Source organism: Sprattus sprattus (assembly GCF_963457725.1).
Source record: "Sprattus sprattus genome assembly, chromosome: 1".
In the NCBI taxonomy this organism is placed as follows: domain Eukaryota; kingdom Metazoa; phylum Chordata; class Actinopteri; order Clupeiformes; family Clupeidae; genus Sprattus; species Sprattus sprattus.
The window spans coordinates 68311854-68338392 of NC_137920.1; the positions used below are offsets into that span (position 1 = coordinate 68311854).

General features: G+C 41.9%; 1 protein-coding gene across 1 annotated transcript; it reads left to right on the forward strand.

Annotated features, from left to right (window-relative positions):
• Window positions 1-1178: 1178 nt before the first annotated feature.
• Window positions 1179-24748, forward strand: LOC308371287 (dixin-like; the record flags this gene model as incomplete). Its single annotated transcript, XM_080846132.1, has 17 exons — window positions 1179-1293; window positions 4025-4154; window positions 4256-4381; window positions 4488-4740; window positions 5538-5657; window positions 20892-20983; window positions 21095-21315; window positions 21714-21803; window positions 22372-22425; window positions 22778-22828; window positions 23142-23246; window positions 23334-23387; window positions 23548-23640; window positions 23729-23803; window positions 23924-23983; window positions 24259-24420; window positions 24635-24748. The coding sequence occupies exons 1-17, from the start codon at window positions 1234-1236 to the stop codon at window positions 24746-24748; spliced, it is 1860 nt and encodes a 619-aa protein (XP_080702258.1). The 5' UTR covers window positions 1179-1233.
• Window positions 24749-26539: the final 1791 nt, after the last annotated feature.

Sequence of the window (26539 nt, forward strand, 5' to 3'; positions counted from 1 at the left end):
TAAAGTATTCAGCTCACGTTCTGCAATGTACATTGAATGGAAATCGAACTTGGAATGAATGTTTGTTAGTTTCACTCTACCTTGGGCATACATGTATTCCCACTGACATATATTAAACCATTCATAACAGTTAACCCACCCAAGTATAGAGGATAGCTGTCATCGAAGTGAGAGTGGCCCAAAAATTGTTAACTTATGTCGAGAATTCTCACAATGAAGCTCAAAATGTTTTCCTCATTTTCTCATGAGTAACTGTACATGCCTTACCCTACTTAACCATTCATTTTAGGATGTGTTGTGGAGTAGCAGAGGTCTGTGTGAGGCACACGACAATGCATGAGGTAGAGGCAGGAAGCTGAAACAGAGTGGAAGGATGTGGTATTTTTTTTCTGAGTGTTGTATGTGCTTTGAGAAAACTGCTAGTGGCAAATACATTCTTGCTACTTCCTCCTTTTCTTTATAATCTCAGAAAGTGCAACTATTCACTCCTCTCCAGGCATGGCCTGTAGAAATGCAGAGTAATAAAAACACATTTTCGGTGGTTTTGCCTTTTTTTGGTAAACAATTTTTGCTTAAAACTGACATGGTTTTAGGCTATTTATACAGTAAGTCACATCCTATGGCTCAGTCGTGTGATCATCTTGTTAATCAAAATACTTTTTTGCAGGCAATATGATATTGCCTGACTTGACTACTGAGTAGCCTATTGCCAACTATTTTGAATATAAATGGTATTGGTTGAATGCTGCAGGTTTGTGTAACAGTCAGAACAACATATTTAAAATGGAACTTATCATAGATCATCATCGGGATAGTTTGTGGGTGACTTGAACTGAATTCAAGTAAGGTATACACATCATTTATAGCCTGGGTGGCATCCGTGTGTACGCGTTCCACTGATCTCGTTTGTTCAGCGAGAAGGCAGCAATCAGTGGAACGCGTACAAACGGATGGCACCCAGGATACATCATTTAACCATCCCGGGTACTAAATTCTGGGTTGTAGCCATAACAACACAGAAGTAACTACAGCTGACGCATGCGCGTCATTTCCATCTGAGCCTAGTCCACCTCGTATCCTGTTACACGCATAGCAAGCTAACGGGGGTTGCCCATATGGCCATCCCGTAGGCTGAGGTGTTCCTTGCACCTCTCTTTGTGTGCCCAATACATCTATATGACTGACCAGGTTGTTTTGTGATCTCCCAACGTCTCTGTATGTTAAGGCAGAAGAATGATTGCATCCTTATCAAAAGGAAATCTACTAGACGTGCTACAGGAAGGTTTCAGTGAGGTACAGTGCACGGGTTATCATACAAAACTTAAGCCTCTTTTACTCGCATGAGATGTTTTTAAATCGACCATCGTTTGTAAGTTTAAAGCTAGCCAATGTTAATTAAGCCGCTGTCATTTTACTGTTCTTGTATGTTCTCCATCTCATAGCGAGGAGGTTATTGTTATTTTTCAGTGCTGAAGCAAGTAACTTACCAAGCTGTTGTTTTATTGGCCGTCTCAGGACAGGAAACGGTGTGTAACGGTGACTTCCCGATGTACATTAATTAGGGAGGTGTGTTGAAATATTAAAATAGATTTTTTTATAGTCGTTAAATACAATTTTTGACAGTTTATTAGCAGCACTTGAACATGGGAAGTTCGCACTTTTCGCACAGGCTTTTGACGGCTAATCAGCTCTTGTTAGACATTTTCCAAAACTCATTTGAAGTCAATCTGGTTTAGGTGGTATTCAGTTCAAGCGAATGTAAAAAAAAAAAAAAAAAAAAAAAACACCAACTTTGTGGTGGAAAGGCCCCAAAGAAACGTTTTGTCATCTTTTCTTTTGTGATTATTTTGAATGCATTCTCAGGTATTGTCGTATAGACGCGGTAACCTAATTATACAGTTATACTGTCTGGAACCTAATTAGGTTGTAGGCTACAATGGGTGCTGTTGTAGTGAACTGGAAGTTACCAGTAAGGGCACAGGTTAAGTTCATTATTCTCAAAACGCACAAACAAATGAAATAGTTAACACAATAGAACAGTAGAAGCAGTATATTCAGTACCGTGTCCTTGATTTTCATGCCCTCCAAATCTTACAGTATTTTATCTTGGCAAACACCAGCACCCATTCATAGATTTGATTATTATTGCTGTAAATGGCGGTAACTAAGATGTAAACTGTCTGGATGTGCAAAAGGATATTTGTTAACCTTCAGTCTTGTATTTGAACAGCCCATTGAATGTTGTTGTTAGGCTATTTGGTGAAATAAGTTGCTGTGACATACTGCTAAAGAGCCCTCATGGGCACATGGGTGCTGCACAGTGGGTGCTCAGCTGATGGGTTGCCGTGGGAACAGACAGCTTGCCCATTCATTCCACCTTGTGCACAGGACCAGCCTGCCATTCCCACAGGGCAACTAGGCCAGCAGCCACCAAAGCTTACAGACTGAATAGACCCTGTGTTAAGCCATCCTCCAGGGAAGTGAACCATTCCGAGCGGCTGTGAGTTCAAGTGTGACAGAAATACCTCGGACAGAATGGGCTTTGTTTCAGACTGATCGTACGGCAGTTTGATATCCAGCCGCTGTTATCCACAGCTAAATAAACAGTCAAGATCTTTGAGCCATTTTTAGAGCTTGATTGGATTTATATAGTGTATGTCAAAGCTCTCTTGCATTGTTAAAGGAAGTGTCAGTTTGCATGGTAGCTCTGGAAAACATAACCAAATGGTATTATCTACCAAGTCTGCTTTGGCGATGACCTGATTATGCTTATTCTACATAATTTTTAAATAATTTATTCTGATTTCCTCTCAGAATTGTGATTGGATAAGGCCTACTGTTCCCAACCTGCATCAACTCTAGCTTGTCATTTAGTTTGTTGTGAAGATGGTTTTCATGAGCATCACCGTACTGACGATCACATCACAAAAAGATTAAAGATTTTCCAAGGGGCAAAACTTTGCCGTCCTCTCTGTTTGGCAATCGCATAGGTGATGGGGTGGGGCCCACACGATCAGTAGTTGTGCAGGAGGAAGTTTGGGTGCTGGACACTAAGCTCTTCTGTTGTGACGAGGCATTGAAAGTGCCAGTCAGTCTAATCCTTGTTGCCAAAACCAGGATGCACGCACTAGTGTGGGTAAAAGGGGGGTGGATTAAGCCTGTCAGAAGGGGTGAGCCTGGAGTGCTGATCAGTAAAGCTTCTTTGAAAGTTGCTATCCAAGCAGGCACTAGGACAGGACACCCTACTGCCAGCAGACAGTGCAATGTGAGTTCAAAATTAGCTCAAGATTTAGGAAGATATGCCTGCTTGGTTGCTTTTAGAAAAGGCCCATGCAAGGGTGCATCAAAATACACAGTTCCAGCATATTGATCTGTCTGGGTGCTCAATGTGTTACCATCCATGCAAAAACAATAAATACAAAATATTTTTGCGATACGTGGTGTTCTAAAGGTGGAAGGGCACATCAGTTTTTACACATTTGGGAGCCATGATAAAAGCGGTACATTTTTGATATATATTTTTCACATGCTGCGTTCCACCTCTAAAACTCAATGAATTTTCCCAAAACTTCCCAGTGATTTTTATGTGTGTCCGAACAAAACGCAACCCCAGACGATATGTATGATATGTTAAGATTTAATTTTTGCATTGTAATTTGATGCACCCTAGCCTGTGCACAAATGTAACACATGACCCACAAATACGCATTGTGCTAAGTGTTTGAAAGGCAGATAAACATACATTGATTTAAAAATCCATTGCAATGGATGATGGGTGGTGAGAACCTAGAGGGAAGTATAGAAATGTTTTGTTGTTAAAGCTTGCGGTGTATATCGGTTGTAAAAGCATTTCTCTGATAATCAGTTTAATGTTTCGTTGTGCATTATGTGCATTTTTATCTCCACTGTGATTTAATGATGCAACACTCTTTAAAGATTATTTACATTTATTAATCTGTAATAATTCATTATTGTACTGCTGATCGCTATAATCAGTGCCGTCCCAACTTGACATTTGTTTCAGCCACAAGTGGCAACATATGTGTCCTGGGTGAATGCGCAGCTGCGAAAGAAACCTGGAGTGAACCCTGTCCATGACCTCCGGCAGGATCTCCGAGATGGCGTGGTGCTGGCACACCTCATTGAGATCGTTGGTGAGTTTAGACATCAACAGATTGTTGTGCTTATGTAGTCATGTTGTCTTCTGTCTCAGTCATTACTGTTTGTCCTGTTTCATCGTTGAACATCTTGTCAGCTGGTGAGCTCCTCGATGGCATTCATTACGCCCCCCTTGACAACCAAGAAAAGAGGCAGAATGTGGAAAGGGTTCTCCAGTTCATGTCTTCCAAGCGGATACGCATGCCACAGACCTCCGCTCGAGGTGTGTGTGCCCCACTGAGTGATTGTTTGTCACGCTGACTGTTTCTCTAGATTCACACAGTAGCTCAGCCATTGTCATTGGTGCTGATACCGTCTCATGTGTCTAGATATTGTGGACGGGAATCTCAAGTCTGCCATGAGGCTGATCCTGGCCTTGGCAGCCCACTTCAAGCCTTCTGCTTCAGCCAGTCACAGAGCGGGTGCTGCCACAGGTCGGGGCGCAGTTGGGTCCTCACCCAATCATAGGCCTCACTCTACCATGGCAATGGCACAGAATGCTGTGGCAGCACTTGCGGTAGCCCGGCAAGATGCCTCCCGCTCCGGGCGCTGTCTGCTCCACCTGAGGCAGGAATGGATCAGGTGAGCTATACGGCATTCCACTGTCCACTGTCAGCTCCTTTACCATACCTGGATCACAGATGAACACCAGACAACCAATGCTCTATTTCCCGAAAGTCATATTTGCATTCTGACAATAACCCTCATGGAATATTATTCGATGAAACCCTCACATACCTTTTAGTATGAAGGTGAAACATTATGCCCATAGTGTGTGTGGAGTGTGGAGAGAAAGGCGAAGAAATGCACTAATGCATTTGCAGTTCCAATCAATTTCAAACAGAACATACATGTATCCCTCAGTTTCTTCCTTGGTAACTCTGTGTTTAATAGGATTAGTGAGCAAGTGGGGTATGTGCTCACTCTCGTTTTAAGAGGATCTATTAGTTTTGGTTTCAGTTAAGCTAGTGCCATCTGGTTGTCATATGGGTATACTGCACAGATCCAAAGCCATGAATGGACTTCTAATGTATGTGTGATGTCAGAATACAGAAGGATTGCACATCAGACTTTACTGCACCTTTATGAAGTGATCAGGCATGAACTACACAAGCTCAACCACCTTCTCTGCATAGTTCAAACATAAGATCAAAAAAGTTTACTTCAGGACTTAAACAAAATTATTGGAAACTCCTCAGAATATTGATTGACAATACTATGAAAATAATCTATAAGTGTATCATATATGTGTACATTGCAGTTAGTAAATACAAAGTTTAAAGAGTGTCATTGTAAGCTCTTAGTTGTCTGGAGTGTACCTTTCCAGATTATTGACCTGTTAGTGTAAACATTGAACGCTGAAAACCTACCTTTTGCAGCCAAGGCAACATTGTTGCCAAGGAGATTGATAACCCATGCTGGAGTGTGAGGGCTCTGGTGCAACAGTACGAAGGACAGAAGGAGGAAGTAGACGAAGATTCCGACGCAAAGTCACCCAGGTACGAGGAAGTCTTATGTGCATTTGCATCACAGTTCTGAACATTCACACACACGTTTGTCTTGCACATGTAGGTTGGTTGGTGTGTGTGTGTGTGTGATTGCAATGGGACACAGAGATTTGGGTTGTATCCATTTCTTTTTAATGTCCAGCTCCTGAGGACACTTTCGTGAAGCACAAGACTAGGAGTTCTGTGACGCTGCTGGCGTTTGCCAGCATCATTACGGCCATTATACAGGAACAATGCTGGCATACTGAAAGTCGGTGGGACCCAGCGGCCTGCTCCGTGGCACTGTGTGCCCTCTTTCATAGGCTGCCTTGTTTGGGCTAATATAAGTGGGCAAACCCTAAAGCGCCTCACTACAAACATTTTATTCTTTGATTAAGTCTTGTGAGAGGAGCATTAAAATGATTGTGGGTAAGGCTGCTGTCATGAGGACTTTGTAATTGGCTTTGATGGTTTGGATGAGATGTACTACACTGTGCCCTCGTGAGTCAGACAGCTTAGCATGGCTATATTTTTTTTACCATGTTTTTTTTCCATGATGACAGAAAACACTTCTGGGATTGTTATTTTTTTCACACTTCTTATGTGTTCCAAGGCTCTGGGGTCAAGGGAGGCAGAGTTTGGAGTTGTGTGCAGAAATGGTCCTCATTTAATGTGAAGATTGATAACACATAGCACGGAGGGTCCATGGCTCCCCAGGGAAGGAAGGCATGTTGCGTAATATTTCACTGTCAGGCCTTTCCACAGCTTTCCTTTTGTCATATCAACTGGAATAAGACAAGAGTTCAAAGATGCCTGTTTTTGCAGTGTGATCTTATCACATGCTATGTACAAAGATAAGAACTGACAGAATGCAATGTTTTTCTCCCGATTATTTAAAAACAAGGCAGCTCTCTGTTCCTCTATAGAGATGTTCAGAGAGAATGCAAAACTCAACAGTGCATAACAGAACAGTTTAGCTCAAGTACCGTCAACATCACAGCATGTACGTCATCACTCATACAGAAGGGTTGAGGCAGTACAGAAGTATTTATCCTACAGCTGATCATGCTGCTCATCACTCACTAAGCAGTGTATTTAAAGTATTTAACTTCCTGGTACTAATATCGTGGGTCATATCCTGCAGTGGAGCTGTTTCTTTATTTCTTTGCCACAGCTGGCTTTATGGCATATACGCATGTTTTTGGTAGCAAGTGTGACCAACAATCTAACAATCTGTTTAAAATCAGTCTTTTAGTTATGCTGCATAACAACAGAGACCTCTCTGTCACCAGCTAAGCAATGCCCATGAGATGTTTAAGTGGCCTGGATGACTAGGAGCCAAGCAATGTCTTTTCCCCCCCTCACATATTTGTGGCCAGCTGTTTTCGATAGAGCTGTGTTTTGGAAAATCAAAATGATCTGTTTGAAAAGAATAGAAAAAACACGATTTCACTTTAAGGTATTGGCATATAATTAGTAAGGTAATTAGTTGAATAAAGCCCATGTTAAGTGTCAGCTAACGTGTTAAAAAAACCCAAATAACAAATTCTTAGGTTCACTGTTGAAATACTTCTAAATACATACAATGCAACAGCCAGTTCAAGAGTACTGGGTAAATAGATAGCAAGCAAGAGAGAGAGCGAGAGAGAGAGAGAGAGAGAGAGAGAGAAGAGAGAGAGAGAGAGAAGAGAGAGAGAGAGAGAGAGAGAGAGAGAGAGAGAGAGAGAGAGAGAGAGAGAGAGAGAGAGAGAGTGAGAGAGAAGAGAGAGAGAGAGAGAGAAGAGAAGAGAGAGAGAGAGAGAGAGAGAGAGAGAGAGAGAGAGAGAGAGAGAGAGAGAGAGAGAGAGAGAGAGAGAGAGAGAGAGAGAGAGGGATGAAGGAAAGAGGGGGTGTGTAGGAGGAGACGGGGGAGGGTAAACAGGAGGGTTGAGCCATCTTCGCGTGGAGAAAAGTGAAAGAGCCAGATAGGCATAATAGCCTGACAGGCACAACCTCACTGTGTTTTGTCCCTCAAAGACGGTGATGTCTTTATAGACAGAGAGAGGCCGGTGGATGAATAACGCTGCTTATGAATGGAAGATAACTAATGCAGCCAGGAGGGACCTCGGAGAGAGGGAGGAGGGTGGGAGGAGGAGAGGATGCAGCTGCATTGAGGACAGAGTGGTGCTCCGCTTTGATGTTCCTCAGGTTAGAGGCAGAACAGCATGAAAACACCATTAGCACATGTGACTTATTTCAGGCTGAAAGAAAGGACCATTTCTGTGGACTCTGTGGGAGTGGTGTTGTCTGCTCAGAGCTGATCAGCGAGGTTGTTGAGAACCAGTTGTTGAGAGCCAGTTGTGGCTGTTGTGAAGCCTCTGGACAACTTGTAGGAAGGGAAATACGGACCGGATAGACTGGGGAAGGGGGCTCTTGCAGCTCCCTCTGAACTTCCCACTTAGCCCTTCCTTCCTCCTGTGGTGCGCTCCCACCTGCTCCCAGGCCGGTGCCCCTTGGCAGGGTTGCGCAGGAGGTGGGTGAGCAGGAGAGAGATGATGGTGGCTGGGCACGCTGCTGCTTCCCCTTAGGCTTAACAGGAGCAGCGGAGGCAGCAGTGGGTAACTGCATAGATCATCAACAGCAACATGGAGCCAAACAAATAAAATGGTAAGATTATGTAAATCTGTGCTAATCCTTTTTGCCTGACTAATTATGTTTTTATTATTATTTTTAAATCTTATATCAAACCTCAGTGGCAAAGATAAACTGCTGATTTACAGCAACTCTGTTAGAACACTTTACCTTAAGTATGACTCATTGCACAGGAGACAAGGCAGTATCTACTGATCAGCATAGCAGACCAGGAAGTGTCTGTTGAATGCAACACGTGATGGGCTGCAGTTAGCAGACTGTTCAAACATGAGGTCATGAGATCTATTGTTTTACATTAAGTATTTGGTCATACAAACCCTTAATGGTTTTCACAGAATGTATGATAATTACACTAGCTGTGCATCAAGCTGTTTTATTTTTGTGAGAATATGCTGTTTAAAAATTATACTGTGATCTGTCTGTCTGCAAGGAGAATGATTGTGAAGTCACAAAATGTGTGTTGACAAAGAAATATTTTTTTCTCTGTTATTTTAAAATCTTCTTGAGCGCTTATCCGCTTTTGCAGTTTTGGTCCAGCAGTTTGTTTGCTCATGAGAATCGTTTATAGTTTGGGTCAAGAGAGTAAATAGGGGTTTCAGTGAGTTTCCTGTAATTTAGCAATAGCACATAGATAAGCGGTCTTCATGTTGGGTCTTTTTTGTAGTTGCTCCAGATCTGTTCAAAGTTACTGAAACAGGACTGAGGTCCTCTCATGGGATGTGTTGATAAGTTATGGGGGGAGCAAGCAACCACTGACCTCAGACATTACTTGGTCCCTGGAAGTTTTTCCCTTCTGAGTTCTCACTAGTGTCATGGGAGACTGCCTTTAAGTTTAATTGGCTTGTGTTATCCTGGTTTTGCTTAACACAGCAGCATAACTTGTGTTAGTAGTTCAGTGTTGTATTGCCCTGTCAAACTGCAGTCACCATGAACAGGGATCAGTCGCTCAGCAAATTTCCCAAGCTGTGCAAGTAAATTCAGGCACCACCTGCAATTATTTGTAGAGAAATCTTAAGTATTAAGTGGTTTGTTTAGGCCAATATCTGTCCTTCACATATATAGACTGCATTACAGCATGAAGTGCTTTTCTATGCCACACTCCCCTTAGGCTTCACAAGCTAATGCAGTGCTGAAACCGTTATATAATGCAGTGTTCCCTTAGGCTGGATTGGGTTGAATAATAAGTCCTGCCAGAGCTCCCTGCAATCTTTTATGTTATAGTCTGGTTAGTCATTTACCATAAGTGTTTTCACCGTCTCTGTCAGCCTTACTGTCAGGGAATTTTCCACCCTTTACCAGGACTGTATTACCTCAGAAATGAGACTCACACAAACCAGAATATAGTCAATCACAGACATTTACTCTGGCCCAGAGGAGTGTAGTGACTTGGACTTCTCCAGAATCATACACTGCCTCCCAACTAGAAATGCCTGGTCTTTATTCAAAATTAGGTACACAGTTTAAACATGAAGACACTCCCCTGTCCCAAACGATTTTGCCACCTGGCTTTTCCCTCCAATAATGGGAATTTAACCTAAGACCTCTTAGCCCATAACCTGGGCAACTTCCTGAGTTCAAACACAGCAATAGAGAAGAATTCACAAAACACATGGCATCCTCAATCACTATTTCAGTCTATCTCTAAACATCTTATGGCGCGTCTAAATCTTAACATCCCTCTTTCTCTTAGACACGGCATTCCTCTCAAGAGAACAAACAAACAGATGGAGAATCCATTTAAAGACTTAAAAACACACTCATGATAAAAACTAATACAGAATATCTTTCACATTTCCCTCCTGTTTATCATGATCATAATCCTAGTATAGACCATCAACCATATACATCTCCTTTGGTTTTCTGCATAGGCATCATTACACTAAAGAATCATCTTCTTGATGAAACAGCAGGGCATCCAATTCCTGTGACAACATTACATTCTGCATAGAATTACGTACTACACTAGAAATGAGAACTTTAATACATGTAGAAATACAAATCATAAAAATACAAAAAAGTATAAAGATTGCCACAAGAGGTAACAGACTTTTCAACACAATTTGCCACCATGCACCAGAAATAAGCCAAGCAAAAGGATTCCACCAAGGAGTATCCACCACTTTCTCACGTGTTATAGCATCACAAACAGCCTTCATTTGCTGTAAGGCTTCAGAAACAGAGATGCTTTGTACGTTATCTGGGATCCAGGTGCAGCAGGTGTCATTCAGCAAAACACAAACCCCTCCACTAGCCGCAGTAAGCAGGTCTAAGACTAATCTATTTTGTAGTACCATTAATCTAATTTGTGATACTTCATCATTAAGGCTTTCCACGCTGACTAAGGTAGCATTAACGAACAATCCCAACCTATAGTTCAGAGTCTCCATCCTCAACAAAAGTTTACCTACTCCTACCCATGGAAACAGAGACAAAGTTACCTTGTGTCCTTCAGTCCAAATCTTTTGGTCCTCGGGAACGTCCGTCCCCCATATGCTGTCGTGATCCTTAACAACAAATCTCTTTTTACGAGATAACTCTGGCTGTGAGGTAGCACTAACAACATAGGTGTGGTCCGTGACCTGGGCGGGGGCGCAAACGCCTCCCCAGTGTGGAGGAAGGTGACTGTACAAACGACTTCCACATACCCACAGTACATCTCTCAATGTAGGGGTACCTTTGTCTGAGGGGCAGTGCCTCCCATTCCAGCGCCTACATAAGGAAACATTTCCCCACGGACAGGGTACAGACCTTGTTGAGGTAATAGGAGTGATAGTTCGTTTACACTGTTTCTGTCTTAGAGAGCCTACATTTGTTGTTCCATTATTAACAAAACATACTGGAAATATGGAGTCGACTGTCACATAAGGTGAAAGCAAGGGTGTAGCATTTTGTATTTCTTCTAGGGGGTGTGTATTGCTGCATGCATCGTGCATCTGGGTACCGTTTGGATAGTAAGATGGCGTTTCGTAGCCCCAGCTGTCTGGGGCACACCTCTCTCCAACACAAATAGTGGCTTGGTATGAAAGTGATCTAGCTTCAAGTCTAGGGTGAGAGGAGGAAGTTGGCATTAAAGAACATACATAACAATTTGTCCTATTACGTCTGCTAGCTTGCAAAGATGCATATCTGTACCATGAATTAGTAGAATATGGATGAGTAACGTTTCCCATGGCCTCATGTTCCCCATATGAAATCCATCTCTTATGGATTCTCTCCATTAAATTTGTAGAGGAGCATAAACCCAACATTACTCCTGAAGTAATCATTAATAGTAACAGCTTATACATTGTTATAAGGGAGTTATACGATGTGTACCGAAAAACAATAAACAATTAACACAATAAACAATAAAATAATAAACACAGATGCACCAAATCTACTATGTTGAGCAGAATCTACAACTGGGGCACTACCTCCCAAGCTGAGTGACGTTCAGACGGAAAAGATCTAGATTTCTCAACCCCCTCAGGGAGCCACTAAATGCTACTCAACGTTAGTGGTGCATCCTAAAATAATGAACGAAGTTTACAGTGTGACAGATGTATCCAGGTGGAGCGTTCTGCGATCTTAACAGCAGTGGGTGTGGCAAGTAGCACTTGGTATGGTCCCTCCCATCTGTCGTCAGACCAAGTCTTTCGTTTGATGACTTTGATGAACACCCAGTCTCCCACCTTCACCTGTCCTTGTACCTGTGGGGACACAGAGAAAACTGGAACAGTATTCGGTTCTTTGCATTCTCTAGTCAGTAAAGTTTTTTTCATATAATCTGCTAGTGTGGGAATGTCATCTGGGTTGGCTCTTACAGTTGGAGTGAGATCTGGTATTCTGTATGGTCTACCGTACAGTATTTCAAAAGGTGATAAGAGTTGACCCTGAGCTGGGGTAATGTGCATGCTTAAAGACACTAAATCTAAACAATCAGGCCATTGTCTACCTGTTTCTGCCATAGCCTTACGAAGTTTAGATTTTACAGTACCATTCGTTCTTTCAACAAGTCCAGCACTCTGTGGGTGATATGCACAATGTCTTTTCAAATCAATTTTTAATTGTTGTCCCACTCTGTCCAGCACATCATTCACAAAATGTGAACCATTGTCTGACCTTATGATTTGTGGTACACCAAAAGTTGGTATTATTCTTTTACATAATGCTTTTGCTACTGTAAGTGCATCTGGTGTTGAACTAGGGAATACCTCTACCCATTTAGAAAACACATCAATTATAACTAAACAGTACTCCAGCCCTCTGGCTTTACTCAATTGGATATAATCCATGTGTATAACCTGAAAAGGATAGTCAGGCTTGGGGAAAACGCCCCTCTTAGGCCTGAGGTTCCCTTGTGAATTATGCCGAATACATATCACACATTGCAAACAAAATTTTTTTGAATAGGTTATGAATCCATATGTTGTATAATGCTTATGTACTAGACTAACCATCCCTCCACTTGATACATGAGTATCACCATGACTCAAAATTGCTGCCCATTTATATAAAGATCGTGGCAGGATGGGTTTTTTATCTGGACTGGCATAAACCTCATCTTTCAGCGTCGCCCCGTGTTTTATCCATATTTCCTGTTCACTTTTGGGTGCTTGTTGTTGCATGTTAATCAAAAAGTCATCCTTTGTGTCTTGTGTCAGATACAGACCAGCTGCCTGCTTGGCTGCCTTATCTGCCAAAGCATTTCCTTTTGAGATGTCATCATTTCTATTTGTGTGTGCCTCACATTTGCATATAGCTAATTTACTAGGTAATTGTATTGCTTCAAGTAGCTCTTGTAGCAACTTCTTGTGTTTAACTTCTTTTCCTGTAGAAGTTAAATAACCTCTCCTTTTCCAATGTGCACAGAAAATGTGTGAAGCAGCAAAAGCATATTGGCTGTCTGTAAATACTGTCATTTCCTGACCTCTGTACAACTGACATGCCCTGGTTAATGCAATTATTTCTGCTGCTTGTGCAGATAAGTTAGAAGGCAATTTCTTTGCTTCCACTATGTCAGTGAGGCTAGTGACTGCATAAGCTACTAAGTTCCTCCCTCTCTCATCCTTGCCTGCAGAGCCGTCAACGTAAATCACACGTCCCCCCAGTAGGGGTGTGTCCTGCAGATCAATCCTAGGTTTCAAAATCTTTTGAGTTTCTTCCTGACATATGTGTGGCGTGCCATCAATAGGTATTGGCAATAATGTGGATGGATTCAGTGTATTACACCTCTCCAATGTTATGTGTGGTTGTGAGAGAAGAAGAGTCATGCATGATAAGTGTCGAGCAGGGGAAAGGAAAGTCATGTTAGTTTGTAGTAAAAGTATTGACACTGCATGGGGTACTTTTACGACGAGTTTATGAAACAGCACAATCTCTGCTGAAACTTGTACGGCTAATGCAGCTGCGAGCACTGCCTGCACACATACTGGAGTAGCACGAGCTACCGGATCTAGCTGCGTCGAATAAAAAGCAATAGGCCTCATTTTGCTTCCCCATACTTGAAGCAAAACAGATGTCATGAATCCATGTCTGGAATCAACCATGAGAACGAAAGGTTTCGCATAATTAGGAAGAGCCAGTACTGTCGAGCTGGCTATTTTTTCTTTTGTTAATTGAAACGCTTCTGAACCCTCTTCAGTCCACGTAACCTTATCGTGGGGCGCCATTGGTTCAGAGAAAATCATATTATGCAAAGGCCTTACTAATGCTGCATAATTGGGTACCCATTGTCGACAATAATTACACAATCCTAAAAATGACATCATTTGTTTTTTAGTCATAGGTTTAGGAGCTTCCAATATAGCTTTCTTTCTTTCCGCATTTACAGTTCTTCCATTTCCAGACAACGTATGACCAAGATATCTTACTTCCGTTGCCCAAAGTTGCAATTTATTTTTGCTGACTTTGTTCCCTGTTTTTGCCAAATAATGTAACAGAGATAAAGTATCTTTTTTACACTGCTCTTGTGTTTTAGAGGATACTAATAAATCATCTACATAAGATAAGACTTGACTACCTTGTGGTGGATGAAAATCAGCTAAACAATTACGTATGGCATCTGCAAATATTGTGGGTGACTCGCAATAGCCCTGACTTAAACGGTTAAAAGTGTATCTCTTACCCTTAAAAGTAAACGCAAACCAAAACTGACTTGCTTCGTCTACTGGTATTGACCAAAATGCATTACTTAAATCAATTACAGAAAAATATTTTGCTTCAGGGTCCAATTGGTTCAATAATGTGTGAGGATCCGGGACATTAGCCGCTCGTGCAACAACATTTTCATTGACCTGTCTCAAATCCTGCACAACTCGCCAACCACTAGAGGGCGCTGCTTTCTTTACTGGGAATATAGGCGTGTTACACGGTGAATCAACACATGGTCGAATAATCTTAGCTTTTAACAACTCTTGTATAAGTGGCTCGATGCCTGCCTGGGCGTCTGGTTTCAGAGGGTACTGTTTTACGCGAGGATAGTATTCCGTTTTGCCTTTAATTTTTACGGGCTCGACACCAGTCATTTTTCCCACATCTGTAGAATGTTTGGACCACAGCTTATCAGTTATTTCACTTAACGCCGCCTCTTCTTCCGAAGTTAACAACATGTCTCATTTAGTTTCATTCGGATCACTCATTCTTGTCTCTGGTGTGGTAATCACAACGAAATTTAACGTTTTCCTCCACCAACCGGTACTTGGACTATATTGAGAATAACCCATGTCTTTCCAGTCACGCGCTCTGTTAATTTCCCACATATGCTTTTTATTATCTTGCCATTCCTCGTCGGGAGCTTTAGACAATAGTATGTTTGGGGTCAATGAGCGCACCAGATTGTCAGCCTGCGGTGTTAGAGTGACAGTGCACATACACGCATTTTCCCTCCAACAGAGTGCCGTGATTACAACTTTCTGTGGGCCCAGATTTTGTACTGATTCGTCATATTGAGGGTCTGGGCCAGGTCTCCCGTCATTTGAATAACGTAAAATGACCTGTATGTCATTTTTGTGTTTAAAAACTGACTGAGGAGACACTACCTTTTTTGCTTCATATAACAAGGCACTCGCTGTGTTACACGGAGATTTATCTGGTACACCTAGTCCCCAATAATAGAAAGGAACGCCCCTCCCTTCCACTATTAAGATATCAGCATTGTTGCAGCGCCTAGCCTCCATACCGCCTTGTTTCGTTGGGTAAATGGCTAAACCTAGTTTTGTCATAACGTCACGTCCGAGAAAATTAAATGGACACGAGGGTGAAACAATCAAGGGTGCTTTCACAGATTCTCCTGTTATTGGATTCTTTATCCAAATAGGTTTAGTGAGAGCTTGCCTCTGCGTGTGTCCGTTCGCGGAACGTACTAAAACATATTCGCCTGATTCGTCAAATTTTTTTCCCATCCATTATCGCAGTTCTACATGCCCCTGAATCACAGAGAAAATTGACTGGCCTTCCATCCACTAACAGAGTAATTTCGGGTTTTCCACTAGTAGACAAGCAGATGTCTTCCAAATCTAAAAATTCATCACATGTAATTTCATCTCCTTCATCTGCTTGTTTATTACTGTTGGTTTCTGTGGCTAGTCATGAATCTTCCCTATTGGGACAATCTCTCGCCCAATGCCCCCTTTCTCCGCAAGCATAACACTTATCCCTGTCCTCTCTCTCTTCTTCTTCCTCTTCTCCTTCTCTGTCCCTATTTCTAGGTGCATATCCATCTTTTCTCCTATCCTGACTTTTTCCTCTACTTCCAAACCTAGTCTGTCCTCGACCACGCCCTCTTCCTCTGTTCTTTCCTCGACCCCTTCCCATCGGACTGCTTCCTATCACAGCCTGAACGGCAACAATGAAGACTTCAGCACTTTTCTGGTCTTCCCTGATTTTTTTCCTTGCAAGAGTGACTTTCTCAGCATGTCTAGCCTGTGTCATAAAAGCTGGAAGAGTAGATGTAGGAAGTTCAACAAAATTTCTATTAAGCCATTCTCTGACCTCAGACCTGAAACCCCCCAATAATGCCTGTTTCAAATGCGCATTAAATATCGCAATTTTGGCTCCGTTTGCATCTCCTAACCCACTATAATTTCTGAAGGCATGCTCGAACCTTTCTCTGAACTCATAGACAGTTTCGCCGTCTTTTTGTTTTATTTCTCCTAATTTAGTGTAATTAGGCTGACCCGCAAACGTCGCACGAATTCTTGCTTGCAACGCATTAACCTGAGCGTTCAGCTCTGGGCTGCCAGCTGCGTGTGGAGCTGCGCCTGCGCCGGCTGGAGCGACTTGAAATTCATTTTTCACGCGTGCCCAATCAACTTTCATTTTTGACCGATAAATCCACTCAACCTCTCTTGCATTTAAATTATACATATCCCGTAATGCCTCCATGCCTTGGAGAAAATCTGTTAATCTTTCTTTGTGTTCCGGGACACTTTTTACCGCATTATCAACTTCTTTCTGGTTCCAAGGGCGATAAACCAGCATTGTTCTAGGATTGTCTGGTCCTACCTGGTCGGCAGGAATGAAAGCAGGATTGGGCAGTTCAATTAACGGGAACTGATGTGTCTCTAGCCCTTTTGGTATTTCTGATTGAACATATATTTCTCCCGCATCCATGTGATAATCACGATATTTAATGGGAGTATGGCGTGTGCGTTTTGGATGTTCATAAGGCGGAGGTACGCTAGGTGGAGTATCTGGCAACGGTGGATACAAAGCAACACCTAATGTGTTTGTGCGAGTTGGAGTTACTGGAAGTTCTGGTAGTGAAAACGGTGGTGGAGCTGGTGGCACTACTACTTGTTGCTGTGGTAATAAAATGGGTGGCGGATTTTGTTGCGCTGGTGGCATTTGAGCTAATTCCTGTTGCTGCTGCTGCTGCTGGACGGGTGCCTGTAAGAATCTAGATCTACTGATCACTAACGTATCGTCCTCTTTCGATAGAGCAGATATTAATAGATTCTCTTTTCGTCGCTTAATACCATTAAGTCTTTCTCTCGCCTCTGTTAACCAGACGCCAGCACATGCGAGTTCGTCTTTGTGATGCGTTTTTAACGTTTTCTTTTCCCTGTGATGTTTATTTATGTCTTTGCATAATTTATCACAATCTTCTACAACTAGTTTCCCACTGAAACTATGTTTTTTAATCCAACGATCTACATACTTCGTGTGACTATCAGTATGTTTCTTCTCTATATACTTCTTGTCTCCAGTACAACCCTGCGGTTTTGACGCATTTTTACCCATAATTATGGTGAGTTTTTTTGGATTAAGCAGAATATCTCATGGATCAACAAAATCTCCAGGGACAGGACCTTCTAGGCTGACATAGACGTCAGTCCGCTGCCACAGAGATTTTACTGTTTTAATTCTGCTCAATCACTTACTCCATACACACACAACATTCATACAGACGTCCATGCACACCCCTTAATCCCTGATTAAAGGCAGAAATTTCTGTGTGAGATCCCCGATCTCACGAGATCTCCCAGATCTCCTAATAGCTATAGTCTGTATATTCAGTAAACCCCCGGCTACTTACTTAATATTCTGTTGTGAGTCACATCTGGATTTGGATCTCGTCAGGGTAGTTTTCGGCGGGGGCAGAAGACATCAACCGGCCCAACATGAATTCAACACGCAGGGTCTTTGCTGTCCAAGCTATTGGGCAGCGCGATGCATCGACTTACGGCTTCCGTAGTTCTGCTCCCGTCGGCTCCAGGCCCGTCTTGAGATCCGGCTCGATGGACAAAAACTGTCAGGGAATTTTCCACCCTTTACCAGGACTGTATTACCTCAGAAATGAGACTCACACAAACCAGAATATAGTCAATCACAGACATTTACTCTGGCCCAGAGGAGTGTAGTGACTTGGACTTCTCCAGAATCATACACTGCCTCCCAACTAGAAATGCCTGGTCTTTATTCAAAATTAGGTACACAGTTTAAACATGAAGACACTCCCCTGTCCCAAACGATTTTGCCACCTGGCTTTTCCCTCCAATAATGGGAATTTAACCTAAGACCTCTTAGCCCATAACCTGGGCAACTTCCTGAGTTCAAACACAGCAATAGAGAAGAATTCACAAAACACATGGCATCCTCAATCACTATTTCAGTCTATCTCTAAACATCTTATGGCGCGTCTAAATCTTAACATCCCTCTTTCTCTTAGACACGGCATTCCTCTCAAGAGAACAAACAAACAGATGGAGAATCCATTTAAAGACTTAAAAACACACTCATGATAAAAACTAATACAGAATATCTTTCACACTTACAATACGCCACGAGGAAGACTTAATCCTGTTTCCCTCTATGACAAACCTTAGGGAACAGTCATGTTTTCCCTTGGATCTATGTGCGTAGGTTCAGTTGTCATTTCTTGCCAGCCTGGCACTGCCCGCCTATTGCTCCCAGCTCATTTTTCTCTTGCATTTTTCTGGAAACCCTTTTTGCAAGATGAATCGCTGAGCCATTCTGTAGGACGGACTAATCAGCGATCAGTGACAGAAGACATTTACCAAATCAGACAAGAATATTTATTGTCATCAGGGGGTGGACTTGACCCTCTTGAGAGAATTGATGGGTTTTTGGAAAATCGGCAAAATAACACCTGTGATCGTTAAATAAACTCTTAAGAGACCCCACATTAGATTCTGTACACTACAATTAATGTGTATGTTGTCTCTATAGACTTTAGACCCATTATATCTCTAAAATATGCCTGTTGCTATCCATCTGCTAACAGCGAGAAATACTGGACTAAACTTTTTTTTTTTTTAAACAAGGCTGACTTTCAAGTCAGTTTTTATTGCACAAGCGATTCACTGCAACACACACGTGTTATATATGATAGGCGATCCAGGACACACACACACACACGCACGCAGGCCTGAGGTTGCTGTGAATTCACCCTCTGCTTTTAACCCATCCCGGATCGTCCTTCCTCCAGGATCCTGCAGGAGCAGGACTACAAACCAAATCACTTAGCTAATGCGTCAACAACTTCACTAGTTGAGTAGAAGCTAACCATAGTTAGCTTTATCTATTGGGGGTCACAAGTGTTCTTACAACGATGCAGTTAAGCAAATACATCCTTTAACCAATGATTTGGTTCCCATCTGTTGCATAGTATAAATCAGATGTTTTAGGCACTAGAACTGTACTGTGAAATTTCTTAGGAAACCGTGGCGTGTGAGAAAAAGGTTGTCCGTGACTATGGTTATCACTCAAGAGTCCCACATGCTGCTTAAGGCAGGCAACACAATGTTTTTTCTGCTTTATTGGTAGCACCATCTTTTACAGTTAGTTACACACAGACTGGTGGCTACATATTAACTCACCAAACGGTTTGGTGTTGTTGCATCGTCCATGTTATTTTTGTTGATTTTGCTTAAACCCATTTATTTTTTACTAGTGTAGAAGTCTAATTCTGGAGCCTTCTGAATAAAAGGTTAAGCAAAGACATTTTATATCACGTGTAGGCTTTAAAGGCATGTTAAATATATATTTGTGAATTGTAACTTCCAACTACTACATTTATTTCGGAAACAATTATATTCTCTTCATTTTGGTAAATATGTTAACTTTGAAACTTTCACTCATGGCAATAGCACAAAGATCAATTCAGTGTTAATATTGAAGTGCCAGTTGTTCTGTGTTACATCTAGTTTTTCACTGAGGTTTAACAGATAGAGTTAATATTAATCAAAGTCGCTTTTTAAAATGCAATGTAGGTTTCCACTGTAGACCATAGCCCATGTTTTCTATTGTGTGTGTGTGTGTGTGTGTGTGTGTGTGTGTGTGTGTGTGTGTGTGTGTGTGTGTGTGTGTGTGTGTGTGTGTGTGTGTGTGTGTGTGTGTGTGTGTGTGTGTGTGTGTGTGTGTGTGTGTGTGTGTGTGTGTGCTGAATGAATGCACATGGCAACCAGTCTGCATCCACATTGATAGGGCTCCACTTGACTATCTCTTGTGGAATAAACAGACATTATTTACCAGAGGTAATGACTCCATAAATTGACAGTTATTGTTCCCAGACTGTTTCCAGACCCCCAGATCAGGACAGTGATTCCTAGGGCTCAAAGAGAATGCATACTGATATTAACGACCTGGTTGTAAGCAGACACTTCACATGCATGCAGTACACATGCATGCTCTCCTTATGCTTTTGGAAGAACCTCAATAATTCATAACAGTTGACCTGCAAGCAAGACACTTTGAATTGGGTCAATTTTGCATTATTGATGAGTTCTCAGATCAAACAGCATTACTGTACCCAACACCTTTTTTTCTGTCTGGACTTGATGTTACTGTGGCAACCCTCTCGTTTCTGTGGCAACCCTCTCTGGCAACTCTGGCGAGTGTTGTTTTTGGGTGGTTTGTTTTGGTTTTGTGGTTTGTTTTATTGATGATCTGTATTCCCAGTTGTATTTTATGTAGACTGTGATGTCTATGTGGTCTGTCATAATGCTTTTTTATGGAATTGGTTGAGTTAAGGTTTATATATTAAGCGTAATTTTATACAGCAAAGAGATTTCCCATACATTTTCTCCTCTGTACATAAATAGAGACTTCACAAAATAAACAAGTCCCCTTGACTTATCAGTGCGGTATTTTCTGTTTCTGCCTGTTCACTAGTCTCAGGTCATCCAGCCCTATACAGAGTCCTGGTGTCACAGAGGACAAGAGAGAGGGTGTTAAAAGCCAAGCTGTGGAAGCAGTTAAATCAGGTAATTGTCTGCACATAGGACAGCTGTTGTAGTACTGTATATTATACCATTGTGTTTCGACGGTTGTCGGCAGGATGCTCTTCATACATGGCCTGCCTCTGACTCTTCCAGATGACATGGTGAAGTCGACGCCGTGTGTTGAGCGGGCTGGTTCTAGGCCTGACGGATCTTTGGGAGTCTCCATGGTGAAGTTGACGCCGTTTGTTGAGGGGACTGGCTCTAGGCCTGACGGATCATTGGGAGTCTCCATGTGGGAAGACCAGCTGTGTGAGCAGCAGGAACAACTGGAGAAGGAGATGCAGGACGCAAGAAGGATGGTGTCCAGCCTACAGGTGTGGAAAAACACTACACATTTACAAGTTCATGGGTTTGTTTTTCCAATTAGAATTTGAATACAATTTTGTGATACCATTACTATCCATGAGGAAATTTGTATTGCATGTATTATATATCAACTGAATTAGAGTGAAGCAAAAATAGCTTAATGAAACATAACTAAACTGACCTCAAGGAGTTGTCAGGCAGCTTAATATGAATGCCAACGCTATTGATAGTAAAATGTGTTTAGCCTGATAGCAGGTCACATGATTCCTTATCACGATCCCCCATCACCAAGTGCATACATGCATGTCCTTTTAATGCTGTGGTCAAAAAGTGTGTGACTTTTTGTGAGTGAGTGAGTGTAGTGTTTTGGGATTGGTGTGTTATTTGTGAACCTGTGGTTTTGTAGGCTTTGCTTCTCCATGGCTCTCTGCCAGAGGATGAGCAGGACGTGTCACTAGGTTTTGCTGAGGGAGTGGATAATGCAGAGCAGCAGCTGGTAATGACCTCTCCGTCAGCTTTCTTCCTGTCTTCATTCTCTGTGGGACTCCTTTAATCCGTTTGTCTCTCTCTGCATTCTTCTATTCTTTTTTATTTTTAATCTGCAATTCACTGTTTTTGTTGTTTGTTAGTTTTAGTATATTTTGTTTCATTACTTGAAAATGTTAATAAAAGTGAGTTATAGACGAGTGTACCCTCTTTTTACAAGCTGCCATGGTCTCTCTTTCCTTTTCCTTATCCGTCTCCACCCTCCCTCCCTACCTATTATGTCAGGAGATCAGTTTCCCTCCCTGGTGAATTTTGCTTTGTCTCCATGGGGCCCCACATATCCATTTACACTCCTAACCATTTACTGGCTCTCCCCTACTTCAGGGGCATGGTTTCACTCCGTCTCCTCTCCCTCCTCTTTCCCTCCGAGCTGAAACACCTGTGTGAGAGACCTCTGTGTGGACACAGACTTCCCTTCGTCCCCGTACACGGATCTTTGAGGCTTTTTTACACACATTTTTTCTGTTGTTTGTTTAGCAGCTAAGAGGATTTCTCTCCTGTTCGCTTGTGCTGTATAGGTCGTAATACGAAGTCGGCTGGATCAGAGTATGGAAGAGACTCAGGATCTGAAGGTATGTTTCCCTTCTACATTGTTGAAAGGATTAAAGGCTTTTAGTTCCTCTGCAAATGTGGTCCTGAGCAAGAATCAGACATATTTGTGGAAATGTGCACGTAGTGTCATGTTAAGTTCAGTCAAATAAAAAATTGTCTTTCTCTTGCCCTTCATTTGCGTTTGTGATGATTCAGGTTCCAAATGTTACCTTTACTACATGCATTTAACTGAAAGAAGTTGATTACACTTACAAAAGCTAGGATTGCAATAAATGACGATGCAGAGTTCTATGCCTGTTTAACACCGTGGTTATTTGGTGGGTATCTATTTCCCAAACCGATAAAGTTCTTCTATTGTTGTCTGCCCTCCAGAGGGAGCTCTCGAGGTTCAAACAAGAGGCACGGAACTTGCTCGGCGTCAAGGTAAACCTTGTATTTTACTTTTTCCCCTACACATATCTGTTTGCTTAAATATCACCTTTTATGTTATCACTTTATATGCACACAAAAAAAAAGAAAAGAAAATGTCTGCAAGCTGAATCTATAAATGACCAGAAGAAAATTATGTTTTGAACAAACTTGCAATAAAGTATATATATATATATATATATATATATATAAAAAAAAAAAGGTAAACCTTTAAGATCACCAGTTGGTCACGTTCGGTTGTAGCTTAAGCAAAAAATACTTGTAACTAGATTCAATTGTCAAAACAAGTGTTTTTTGTTCTTGGTAGGATGCCCTGCAGCAGAGAATGGCAGTACAAGAGACGTCTGTTTTACAACTGAAACAAGAACTTTTAAGAGCCAACATGGCCAGAGATGAACTGACTGGTCAGAATGTGAGTTTAACAATGTGTTTTTCATTGATTCAGTTCTCTCTTCCGTATAGACATGGCACAGAATCTAATAGTTACTGTTTTCCCTAGGTGGAGATGCAACGAAAAGTGGAGGAACGCAACAGAATACTCAGTGATTACAAGGTTAGTTCAGCTATGCCTAAAATTACACTGCCAAAACTACTCTATTGTAATGCTTGAGTAATCAACTCCAGGGTCTCTGACACGCGCCAATGAGTTGATGCATTTTGGCGAGACGTGTTTATTGTAGTTAGCAATCTGCTGACGTGTCCTGTCCTCACAGAAAGAACTGAGTCAGAAGGATAGGCTGCTTCAGCAGCAGCAGACCAAACTGGACGATGCCCTGCGGAAGCTTGCTGAGAGCAGTCACCAGAAGGTACTGCCCCTGCCCTGTTTTAACCCACATTCTGATGTTTCAATGCACACTCACAGACATTCAGCTCATGACTGTGTGTAATTCACAGACAAGCCTACAGAGGGAGCTAGAGCGAAAGGAGCGTATGCTGCAGGAGCTGATGAACAATCACACTCCAGAGGAGGTACCGCGTGCAGGGCTATCTTAGCTGATCCAGTGCACAGTTCTCACCTCACCCAGTGAATGTAAATATTGTCCTGATATTGGGTTTGAATTTCTAACATTATCTTCTTCCTGGGTCCAGGTCCCTGTTGCTCACAACAATGGCTACTCCGGTTCATCCATGCCCAAGACATACAGAGGGGTACGGAAAAAGTGTCTTATTTCATATATAGGTGCTTGGTAAAGCTCTTTCATGTTGATTTAATCTTTACCTTTGCAAGATTGAGAATTTAATTCAGCTAAGATCCGTTTCACATGTACGTTGGATTCCCTTAGATATTTTACTTCTTACATATGCACCAACAGAAATAAGAAGAAAACCCAGACAGCTGCCTTAATTGTGTTAATTAAGCACTAAATATTATGTATTTTAATTCCTGTTCTCACTCATATGTCCAAACGTGTTCATGTCACCAGGCAGAGGAGCTGCAGTTGGTACATGATGCGCTACGCAGCCTGAGGAACAGCTTCAGTGGACACGACCCCCAGCAGCACACACTGGACACGCTGGAGCAGGGCGTGGCAAGCCTCGCAGACCGCCTTCACGCCACGGAGACGTGCCGCAGAACGGAACGCAAGGTACATCGTGTTGAACAAATACATACTTGTGTATAAAGTAATTACGAGTTGACTTGTGTATAAATGTATTAAGAGTTGATATCAATCAATATTGATAATGTGAATAATCGTGTGCCAGTACAGAAAATACACATCAATTACTGTGTGCCATAGAGACCTAATCACACATATAACATGAAGACATCAGTTCATAAAAAAACTGTTTTTGTCACAGGTCAGGGGTAAATCACCAGGACGCAAAGCTACCCCCACAGACCCTGAGTCTTGGCCATCTGGCTCTAGTAAGAACTCCCTGGCCTTTGGGCTCCATCATTCAAATACAGGTTGACAGAGAGCAACAGGATAGGTGGAGATGGAGCCGATTCAGGGGGCCCAGCACTGAACAGGCGGCAAGTGACAAACCAGTGAAGAAAAAGTTTGTCTGGGAGTACAGGATTTATTTTTTCCTTGCCCCTGCTGGCCAATGGTGTGTCAGTGTCTGTGATCTGGACTTGGAGGAAGAAGTGACTTCACCAAGAAATCTAAAATATGACATAATTTACTTGTCTCCATGCCAACGACATTCTCCTGACTGACTCACTTCAGGCTGCACTGATAAGCCAACCTTGTGACTCTTTCCATGAGGTTGATGAGTAAACATCGGCATGATTTTCATCTTGTTGAATTATCATCCCTTGAAGTATTGACCGCATTCATGGGTTACGTTTTGAGTGCCAAGTACCTCCTCATCCCAGGGTGGTCCCAGTGGAGGATGAACATGGTGAGCATAGAGCCACATGGTGAATATTCTGTGTGGTTAGTGAGATCAACAGATGTCTTTAGCTCCCCTTCACATGACCATGTACCATAACAACATTATAACAACTAGCTAACTACAAACACATACCTAAAAACTTTTAAAAAAATATTACATATTGCCGCTTTCAGTAATGTTTACATGTTTTTTTGTTAAATGTGTGAGGGTAGCTAAAATGCATAATAGAGAAACACAGTGTTCATCTTGTGCGTATACGCTGTTGCTAACCGAAGTGTGTCATCTAGCAGTCACTGCTACGCTAACCGAGTTTCTATAGACATCCTTCCTTCACATGACCTTTGATATTGAACTTGAAAATCACAAAAAAAGGAATCCAAATCTCTCTCTCTCTGTCTCTCTCTCGCGTGCACACTGTCCCCCTCACCCAGGACTGAAAATGAGCAGTATGAAATTTCTCGTCTGTTATAATGTTAATGCTCCCGGCAGTGCTAGGGTCACACCGGGATAAAAAGTGTAGGTCCTGAAAAATGTATATTGAAACGTTGGGCTCCTGGGTCCTGATGACATTTCAAGAACATGTCCACTGTTCATTCTGGACTACTAGAAGAAAAAAGGTTCTGTCATTAGGTACACTGCAGGAATTGTTTAGGGAACTCTGGAACAATTTAAGGAACTTTTACCTTCATTCTGTTAAAATAATCTATATTTAAAAATTTCATTTTACTTTTGTATTATTATGTTACTAAAATTTGCATCAGGCATTTCATGCAATTACTGTCACTTACCCATGTGATGCCCTTGCTACATTACATCATGATATTATTTACCTGATTCTGTTGGTAGAGGAAAGTGAGTAATTAACATTATAAACTAAGTTCTGTTGTGGAAAATATCAGAAAGGCTGCATAATGAATTATGATTAAGTGCTCTTAGTGATGCATGATGTTTATCCAAGTGTAATGTCCACTGCTCACACCAGTTTGATGTAGTCCTAATTCGTTTGTTTGTTGTTTTCAGTTCCTTGAACGGTTCCAAGTACCAAGTACCTTGTTCCTAGGCCCAGTTCAGACCAACGAGTCACTTGCTACTGCAACTCATCAGAGCAGGAAATACAGACAGCTGTTGGCTCCTATTGGTCTGAATTTGGCATTAAAGGTCCTCAGTTTCTCTAGTGGTTTTCAACTGTTAGGGGTACGAAGAATCTTTTTGTTCTCTGTGTTTAATGGGTTTTGTAAACAACCCTCAGCCTTTCACCAACCAAGAAAGATCCTTTTCTGAGTCTGGTATGATACTTTTGAAATGCACTGTTATGGCCCATACGTAGACACAGAGTTTTCTGTCTGCATATGGGATTTTGGAAAA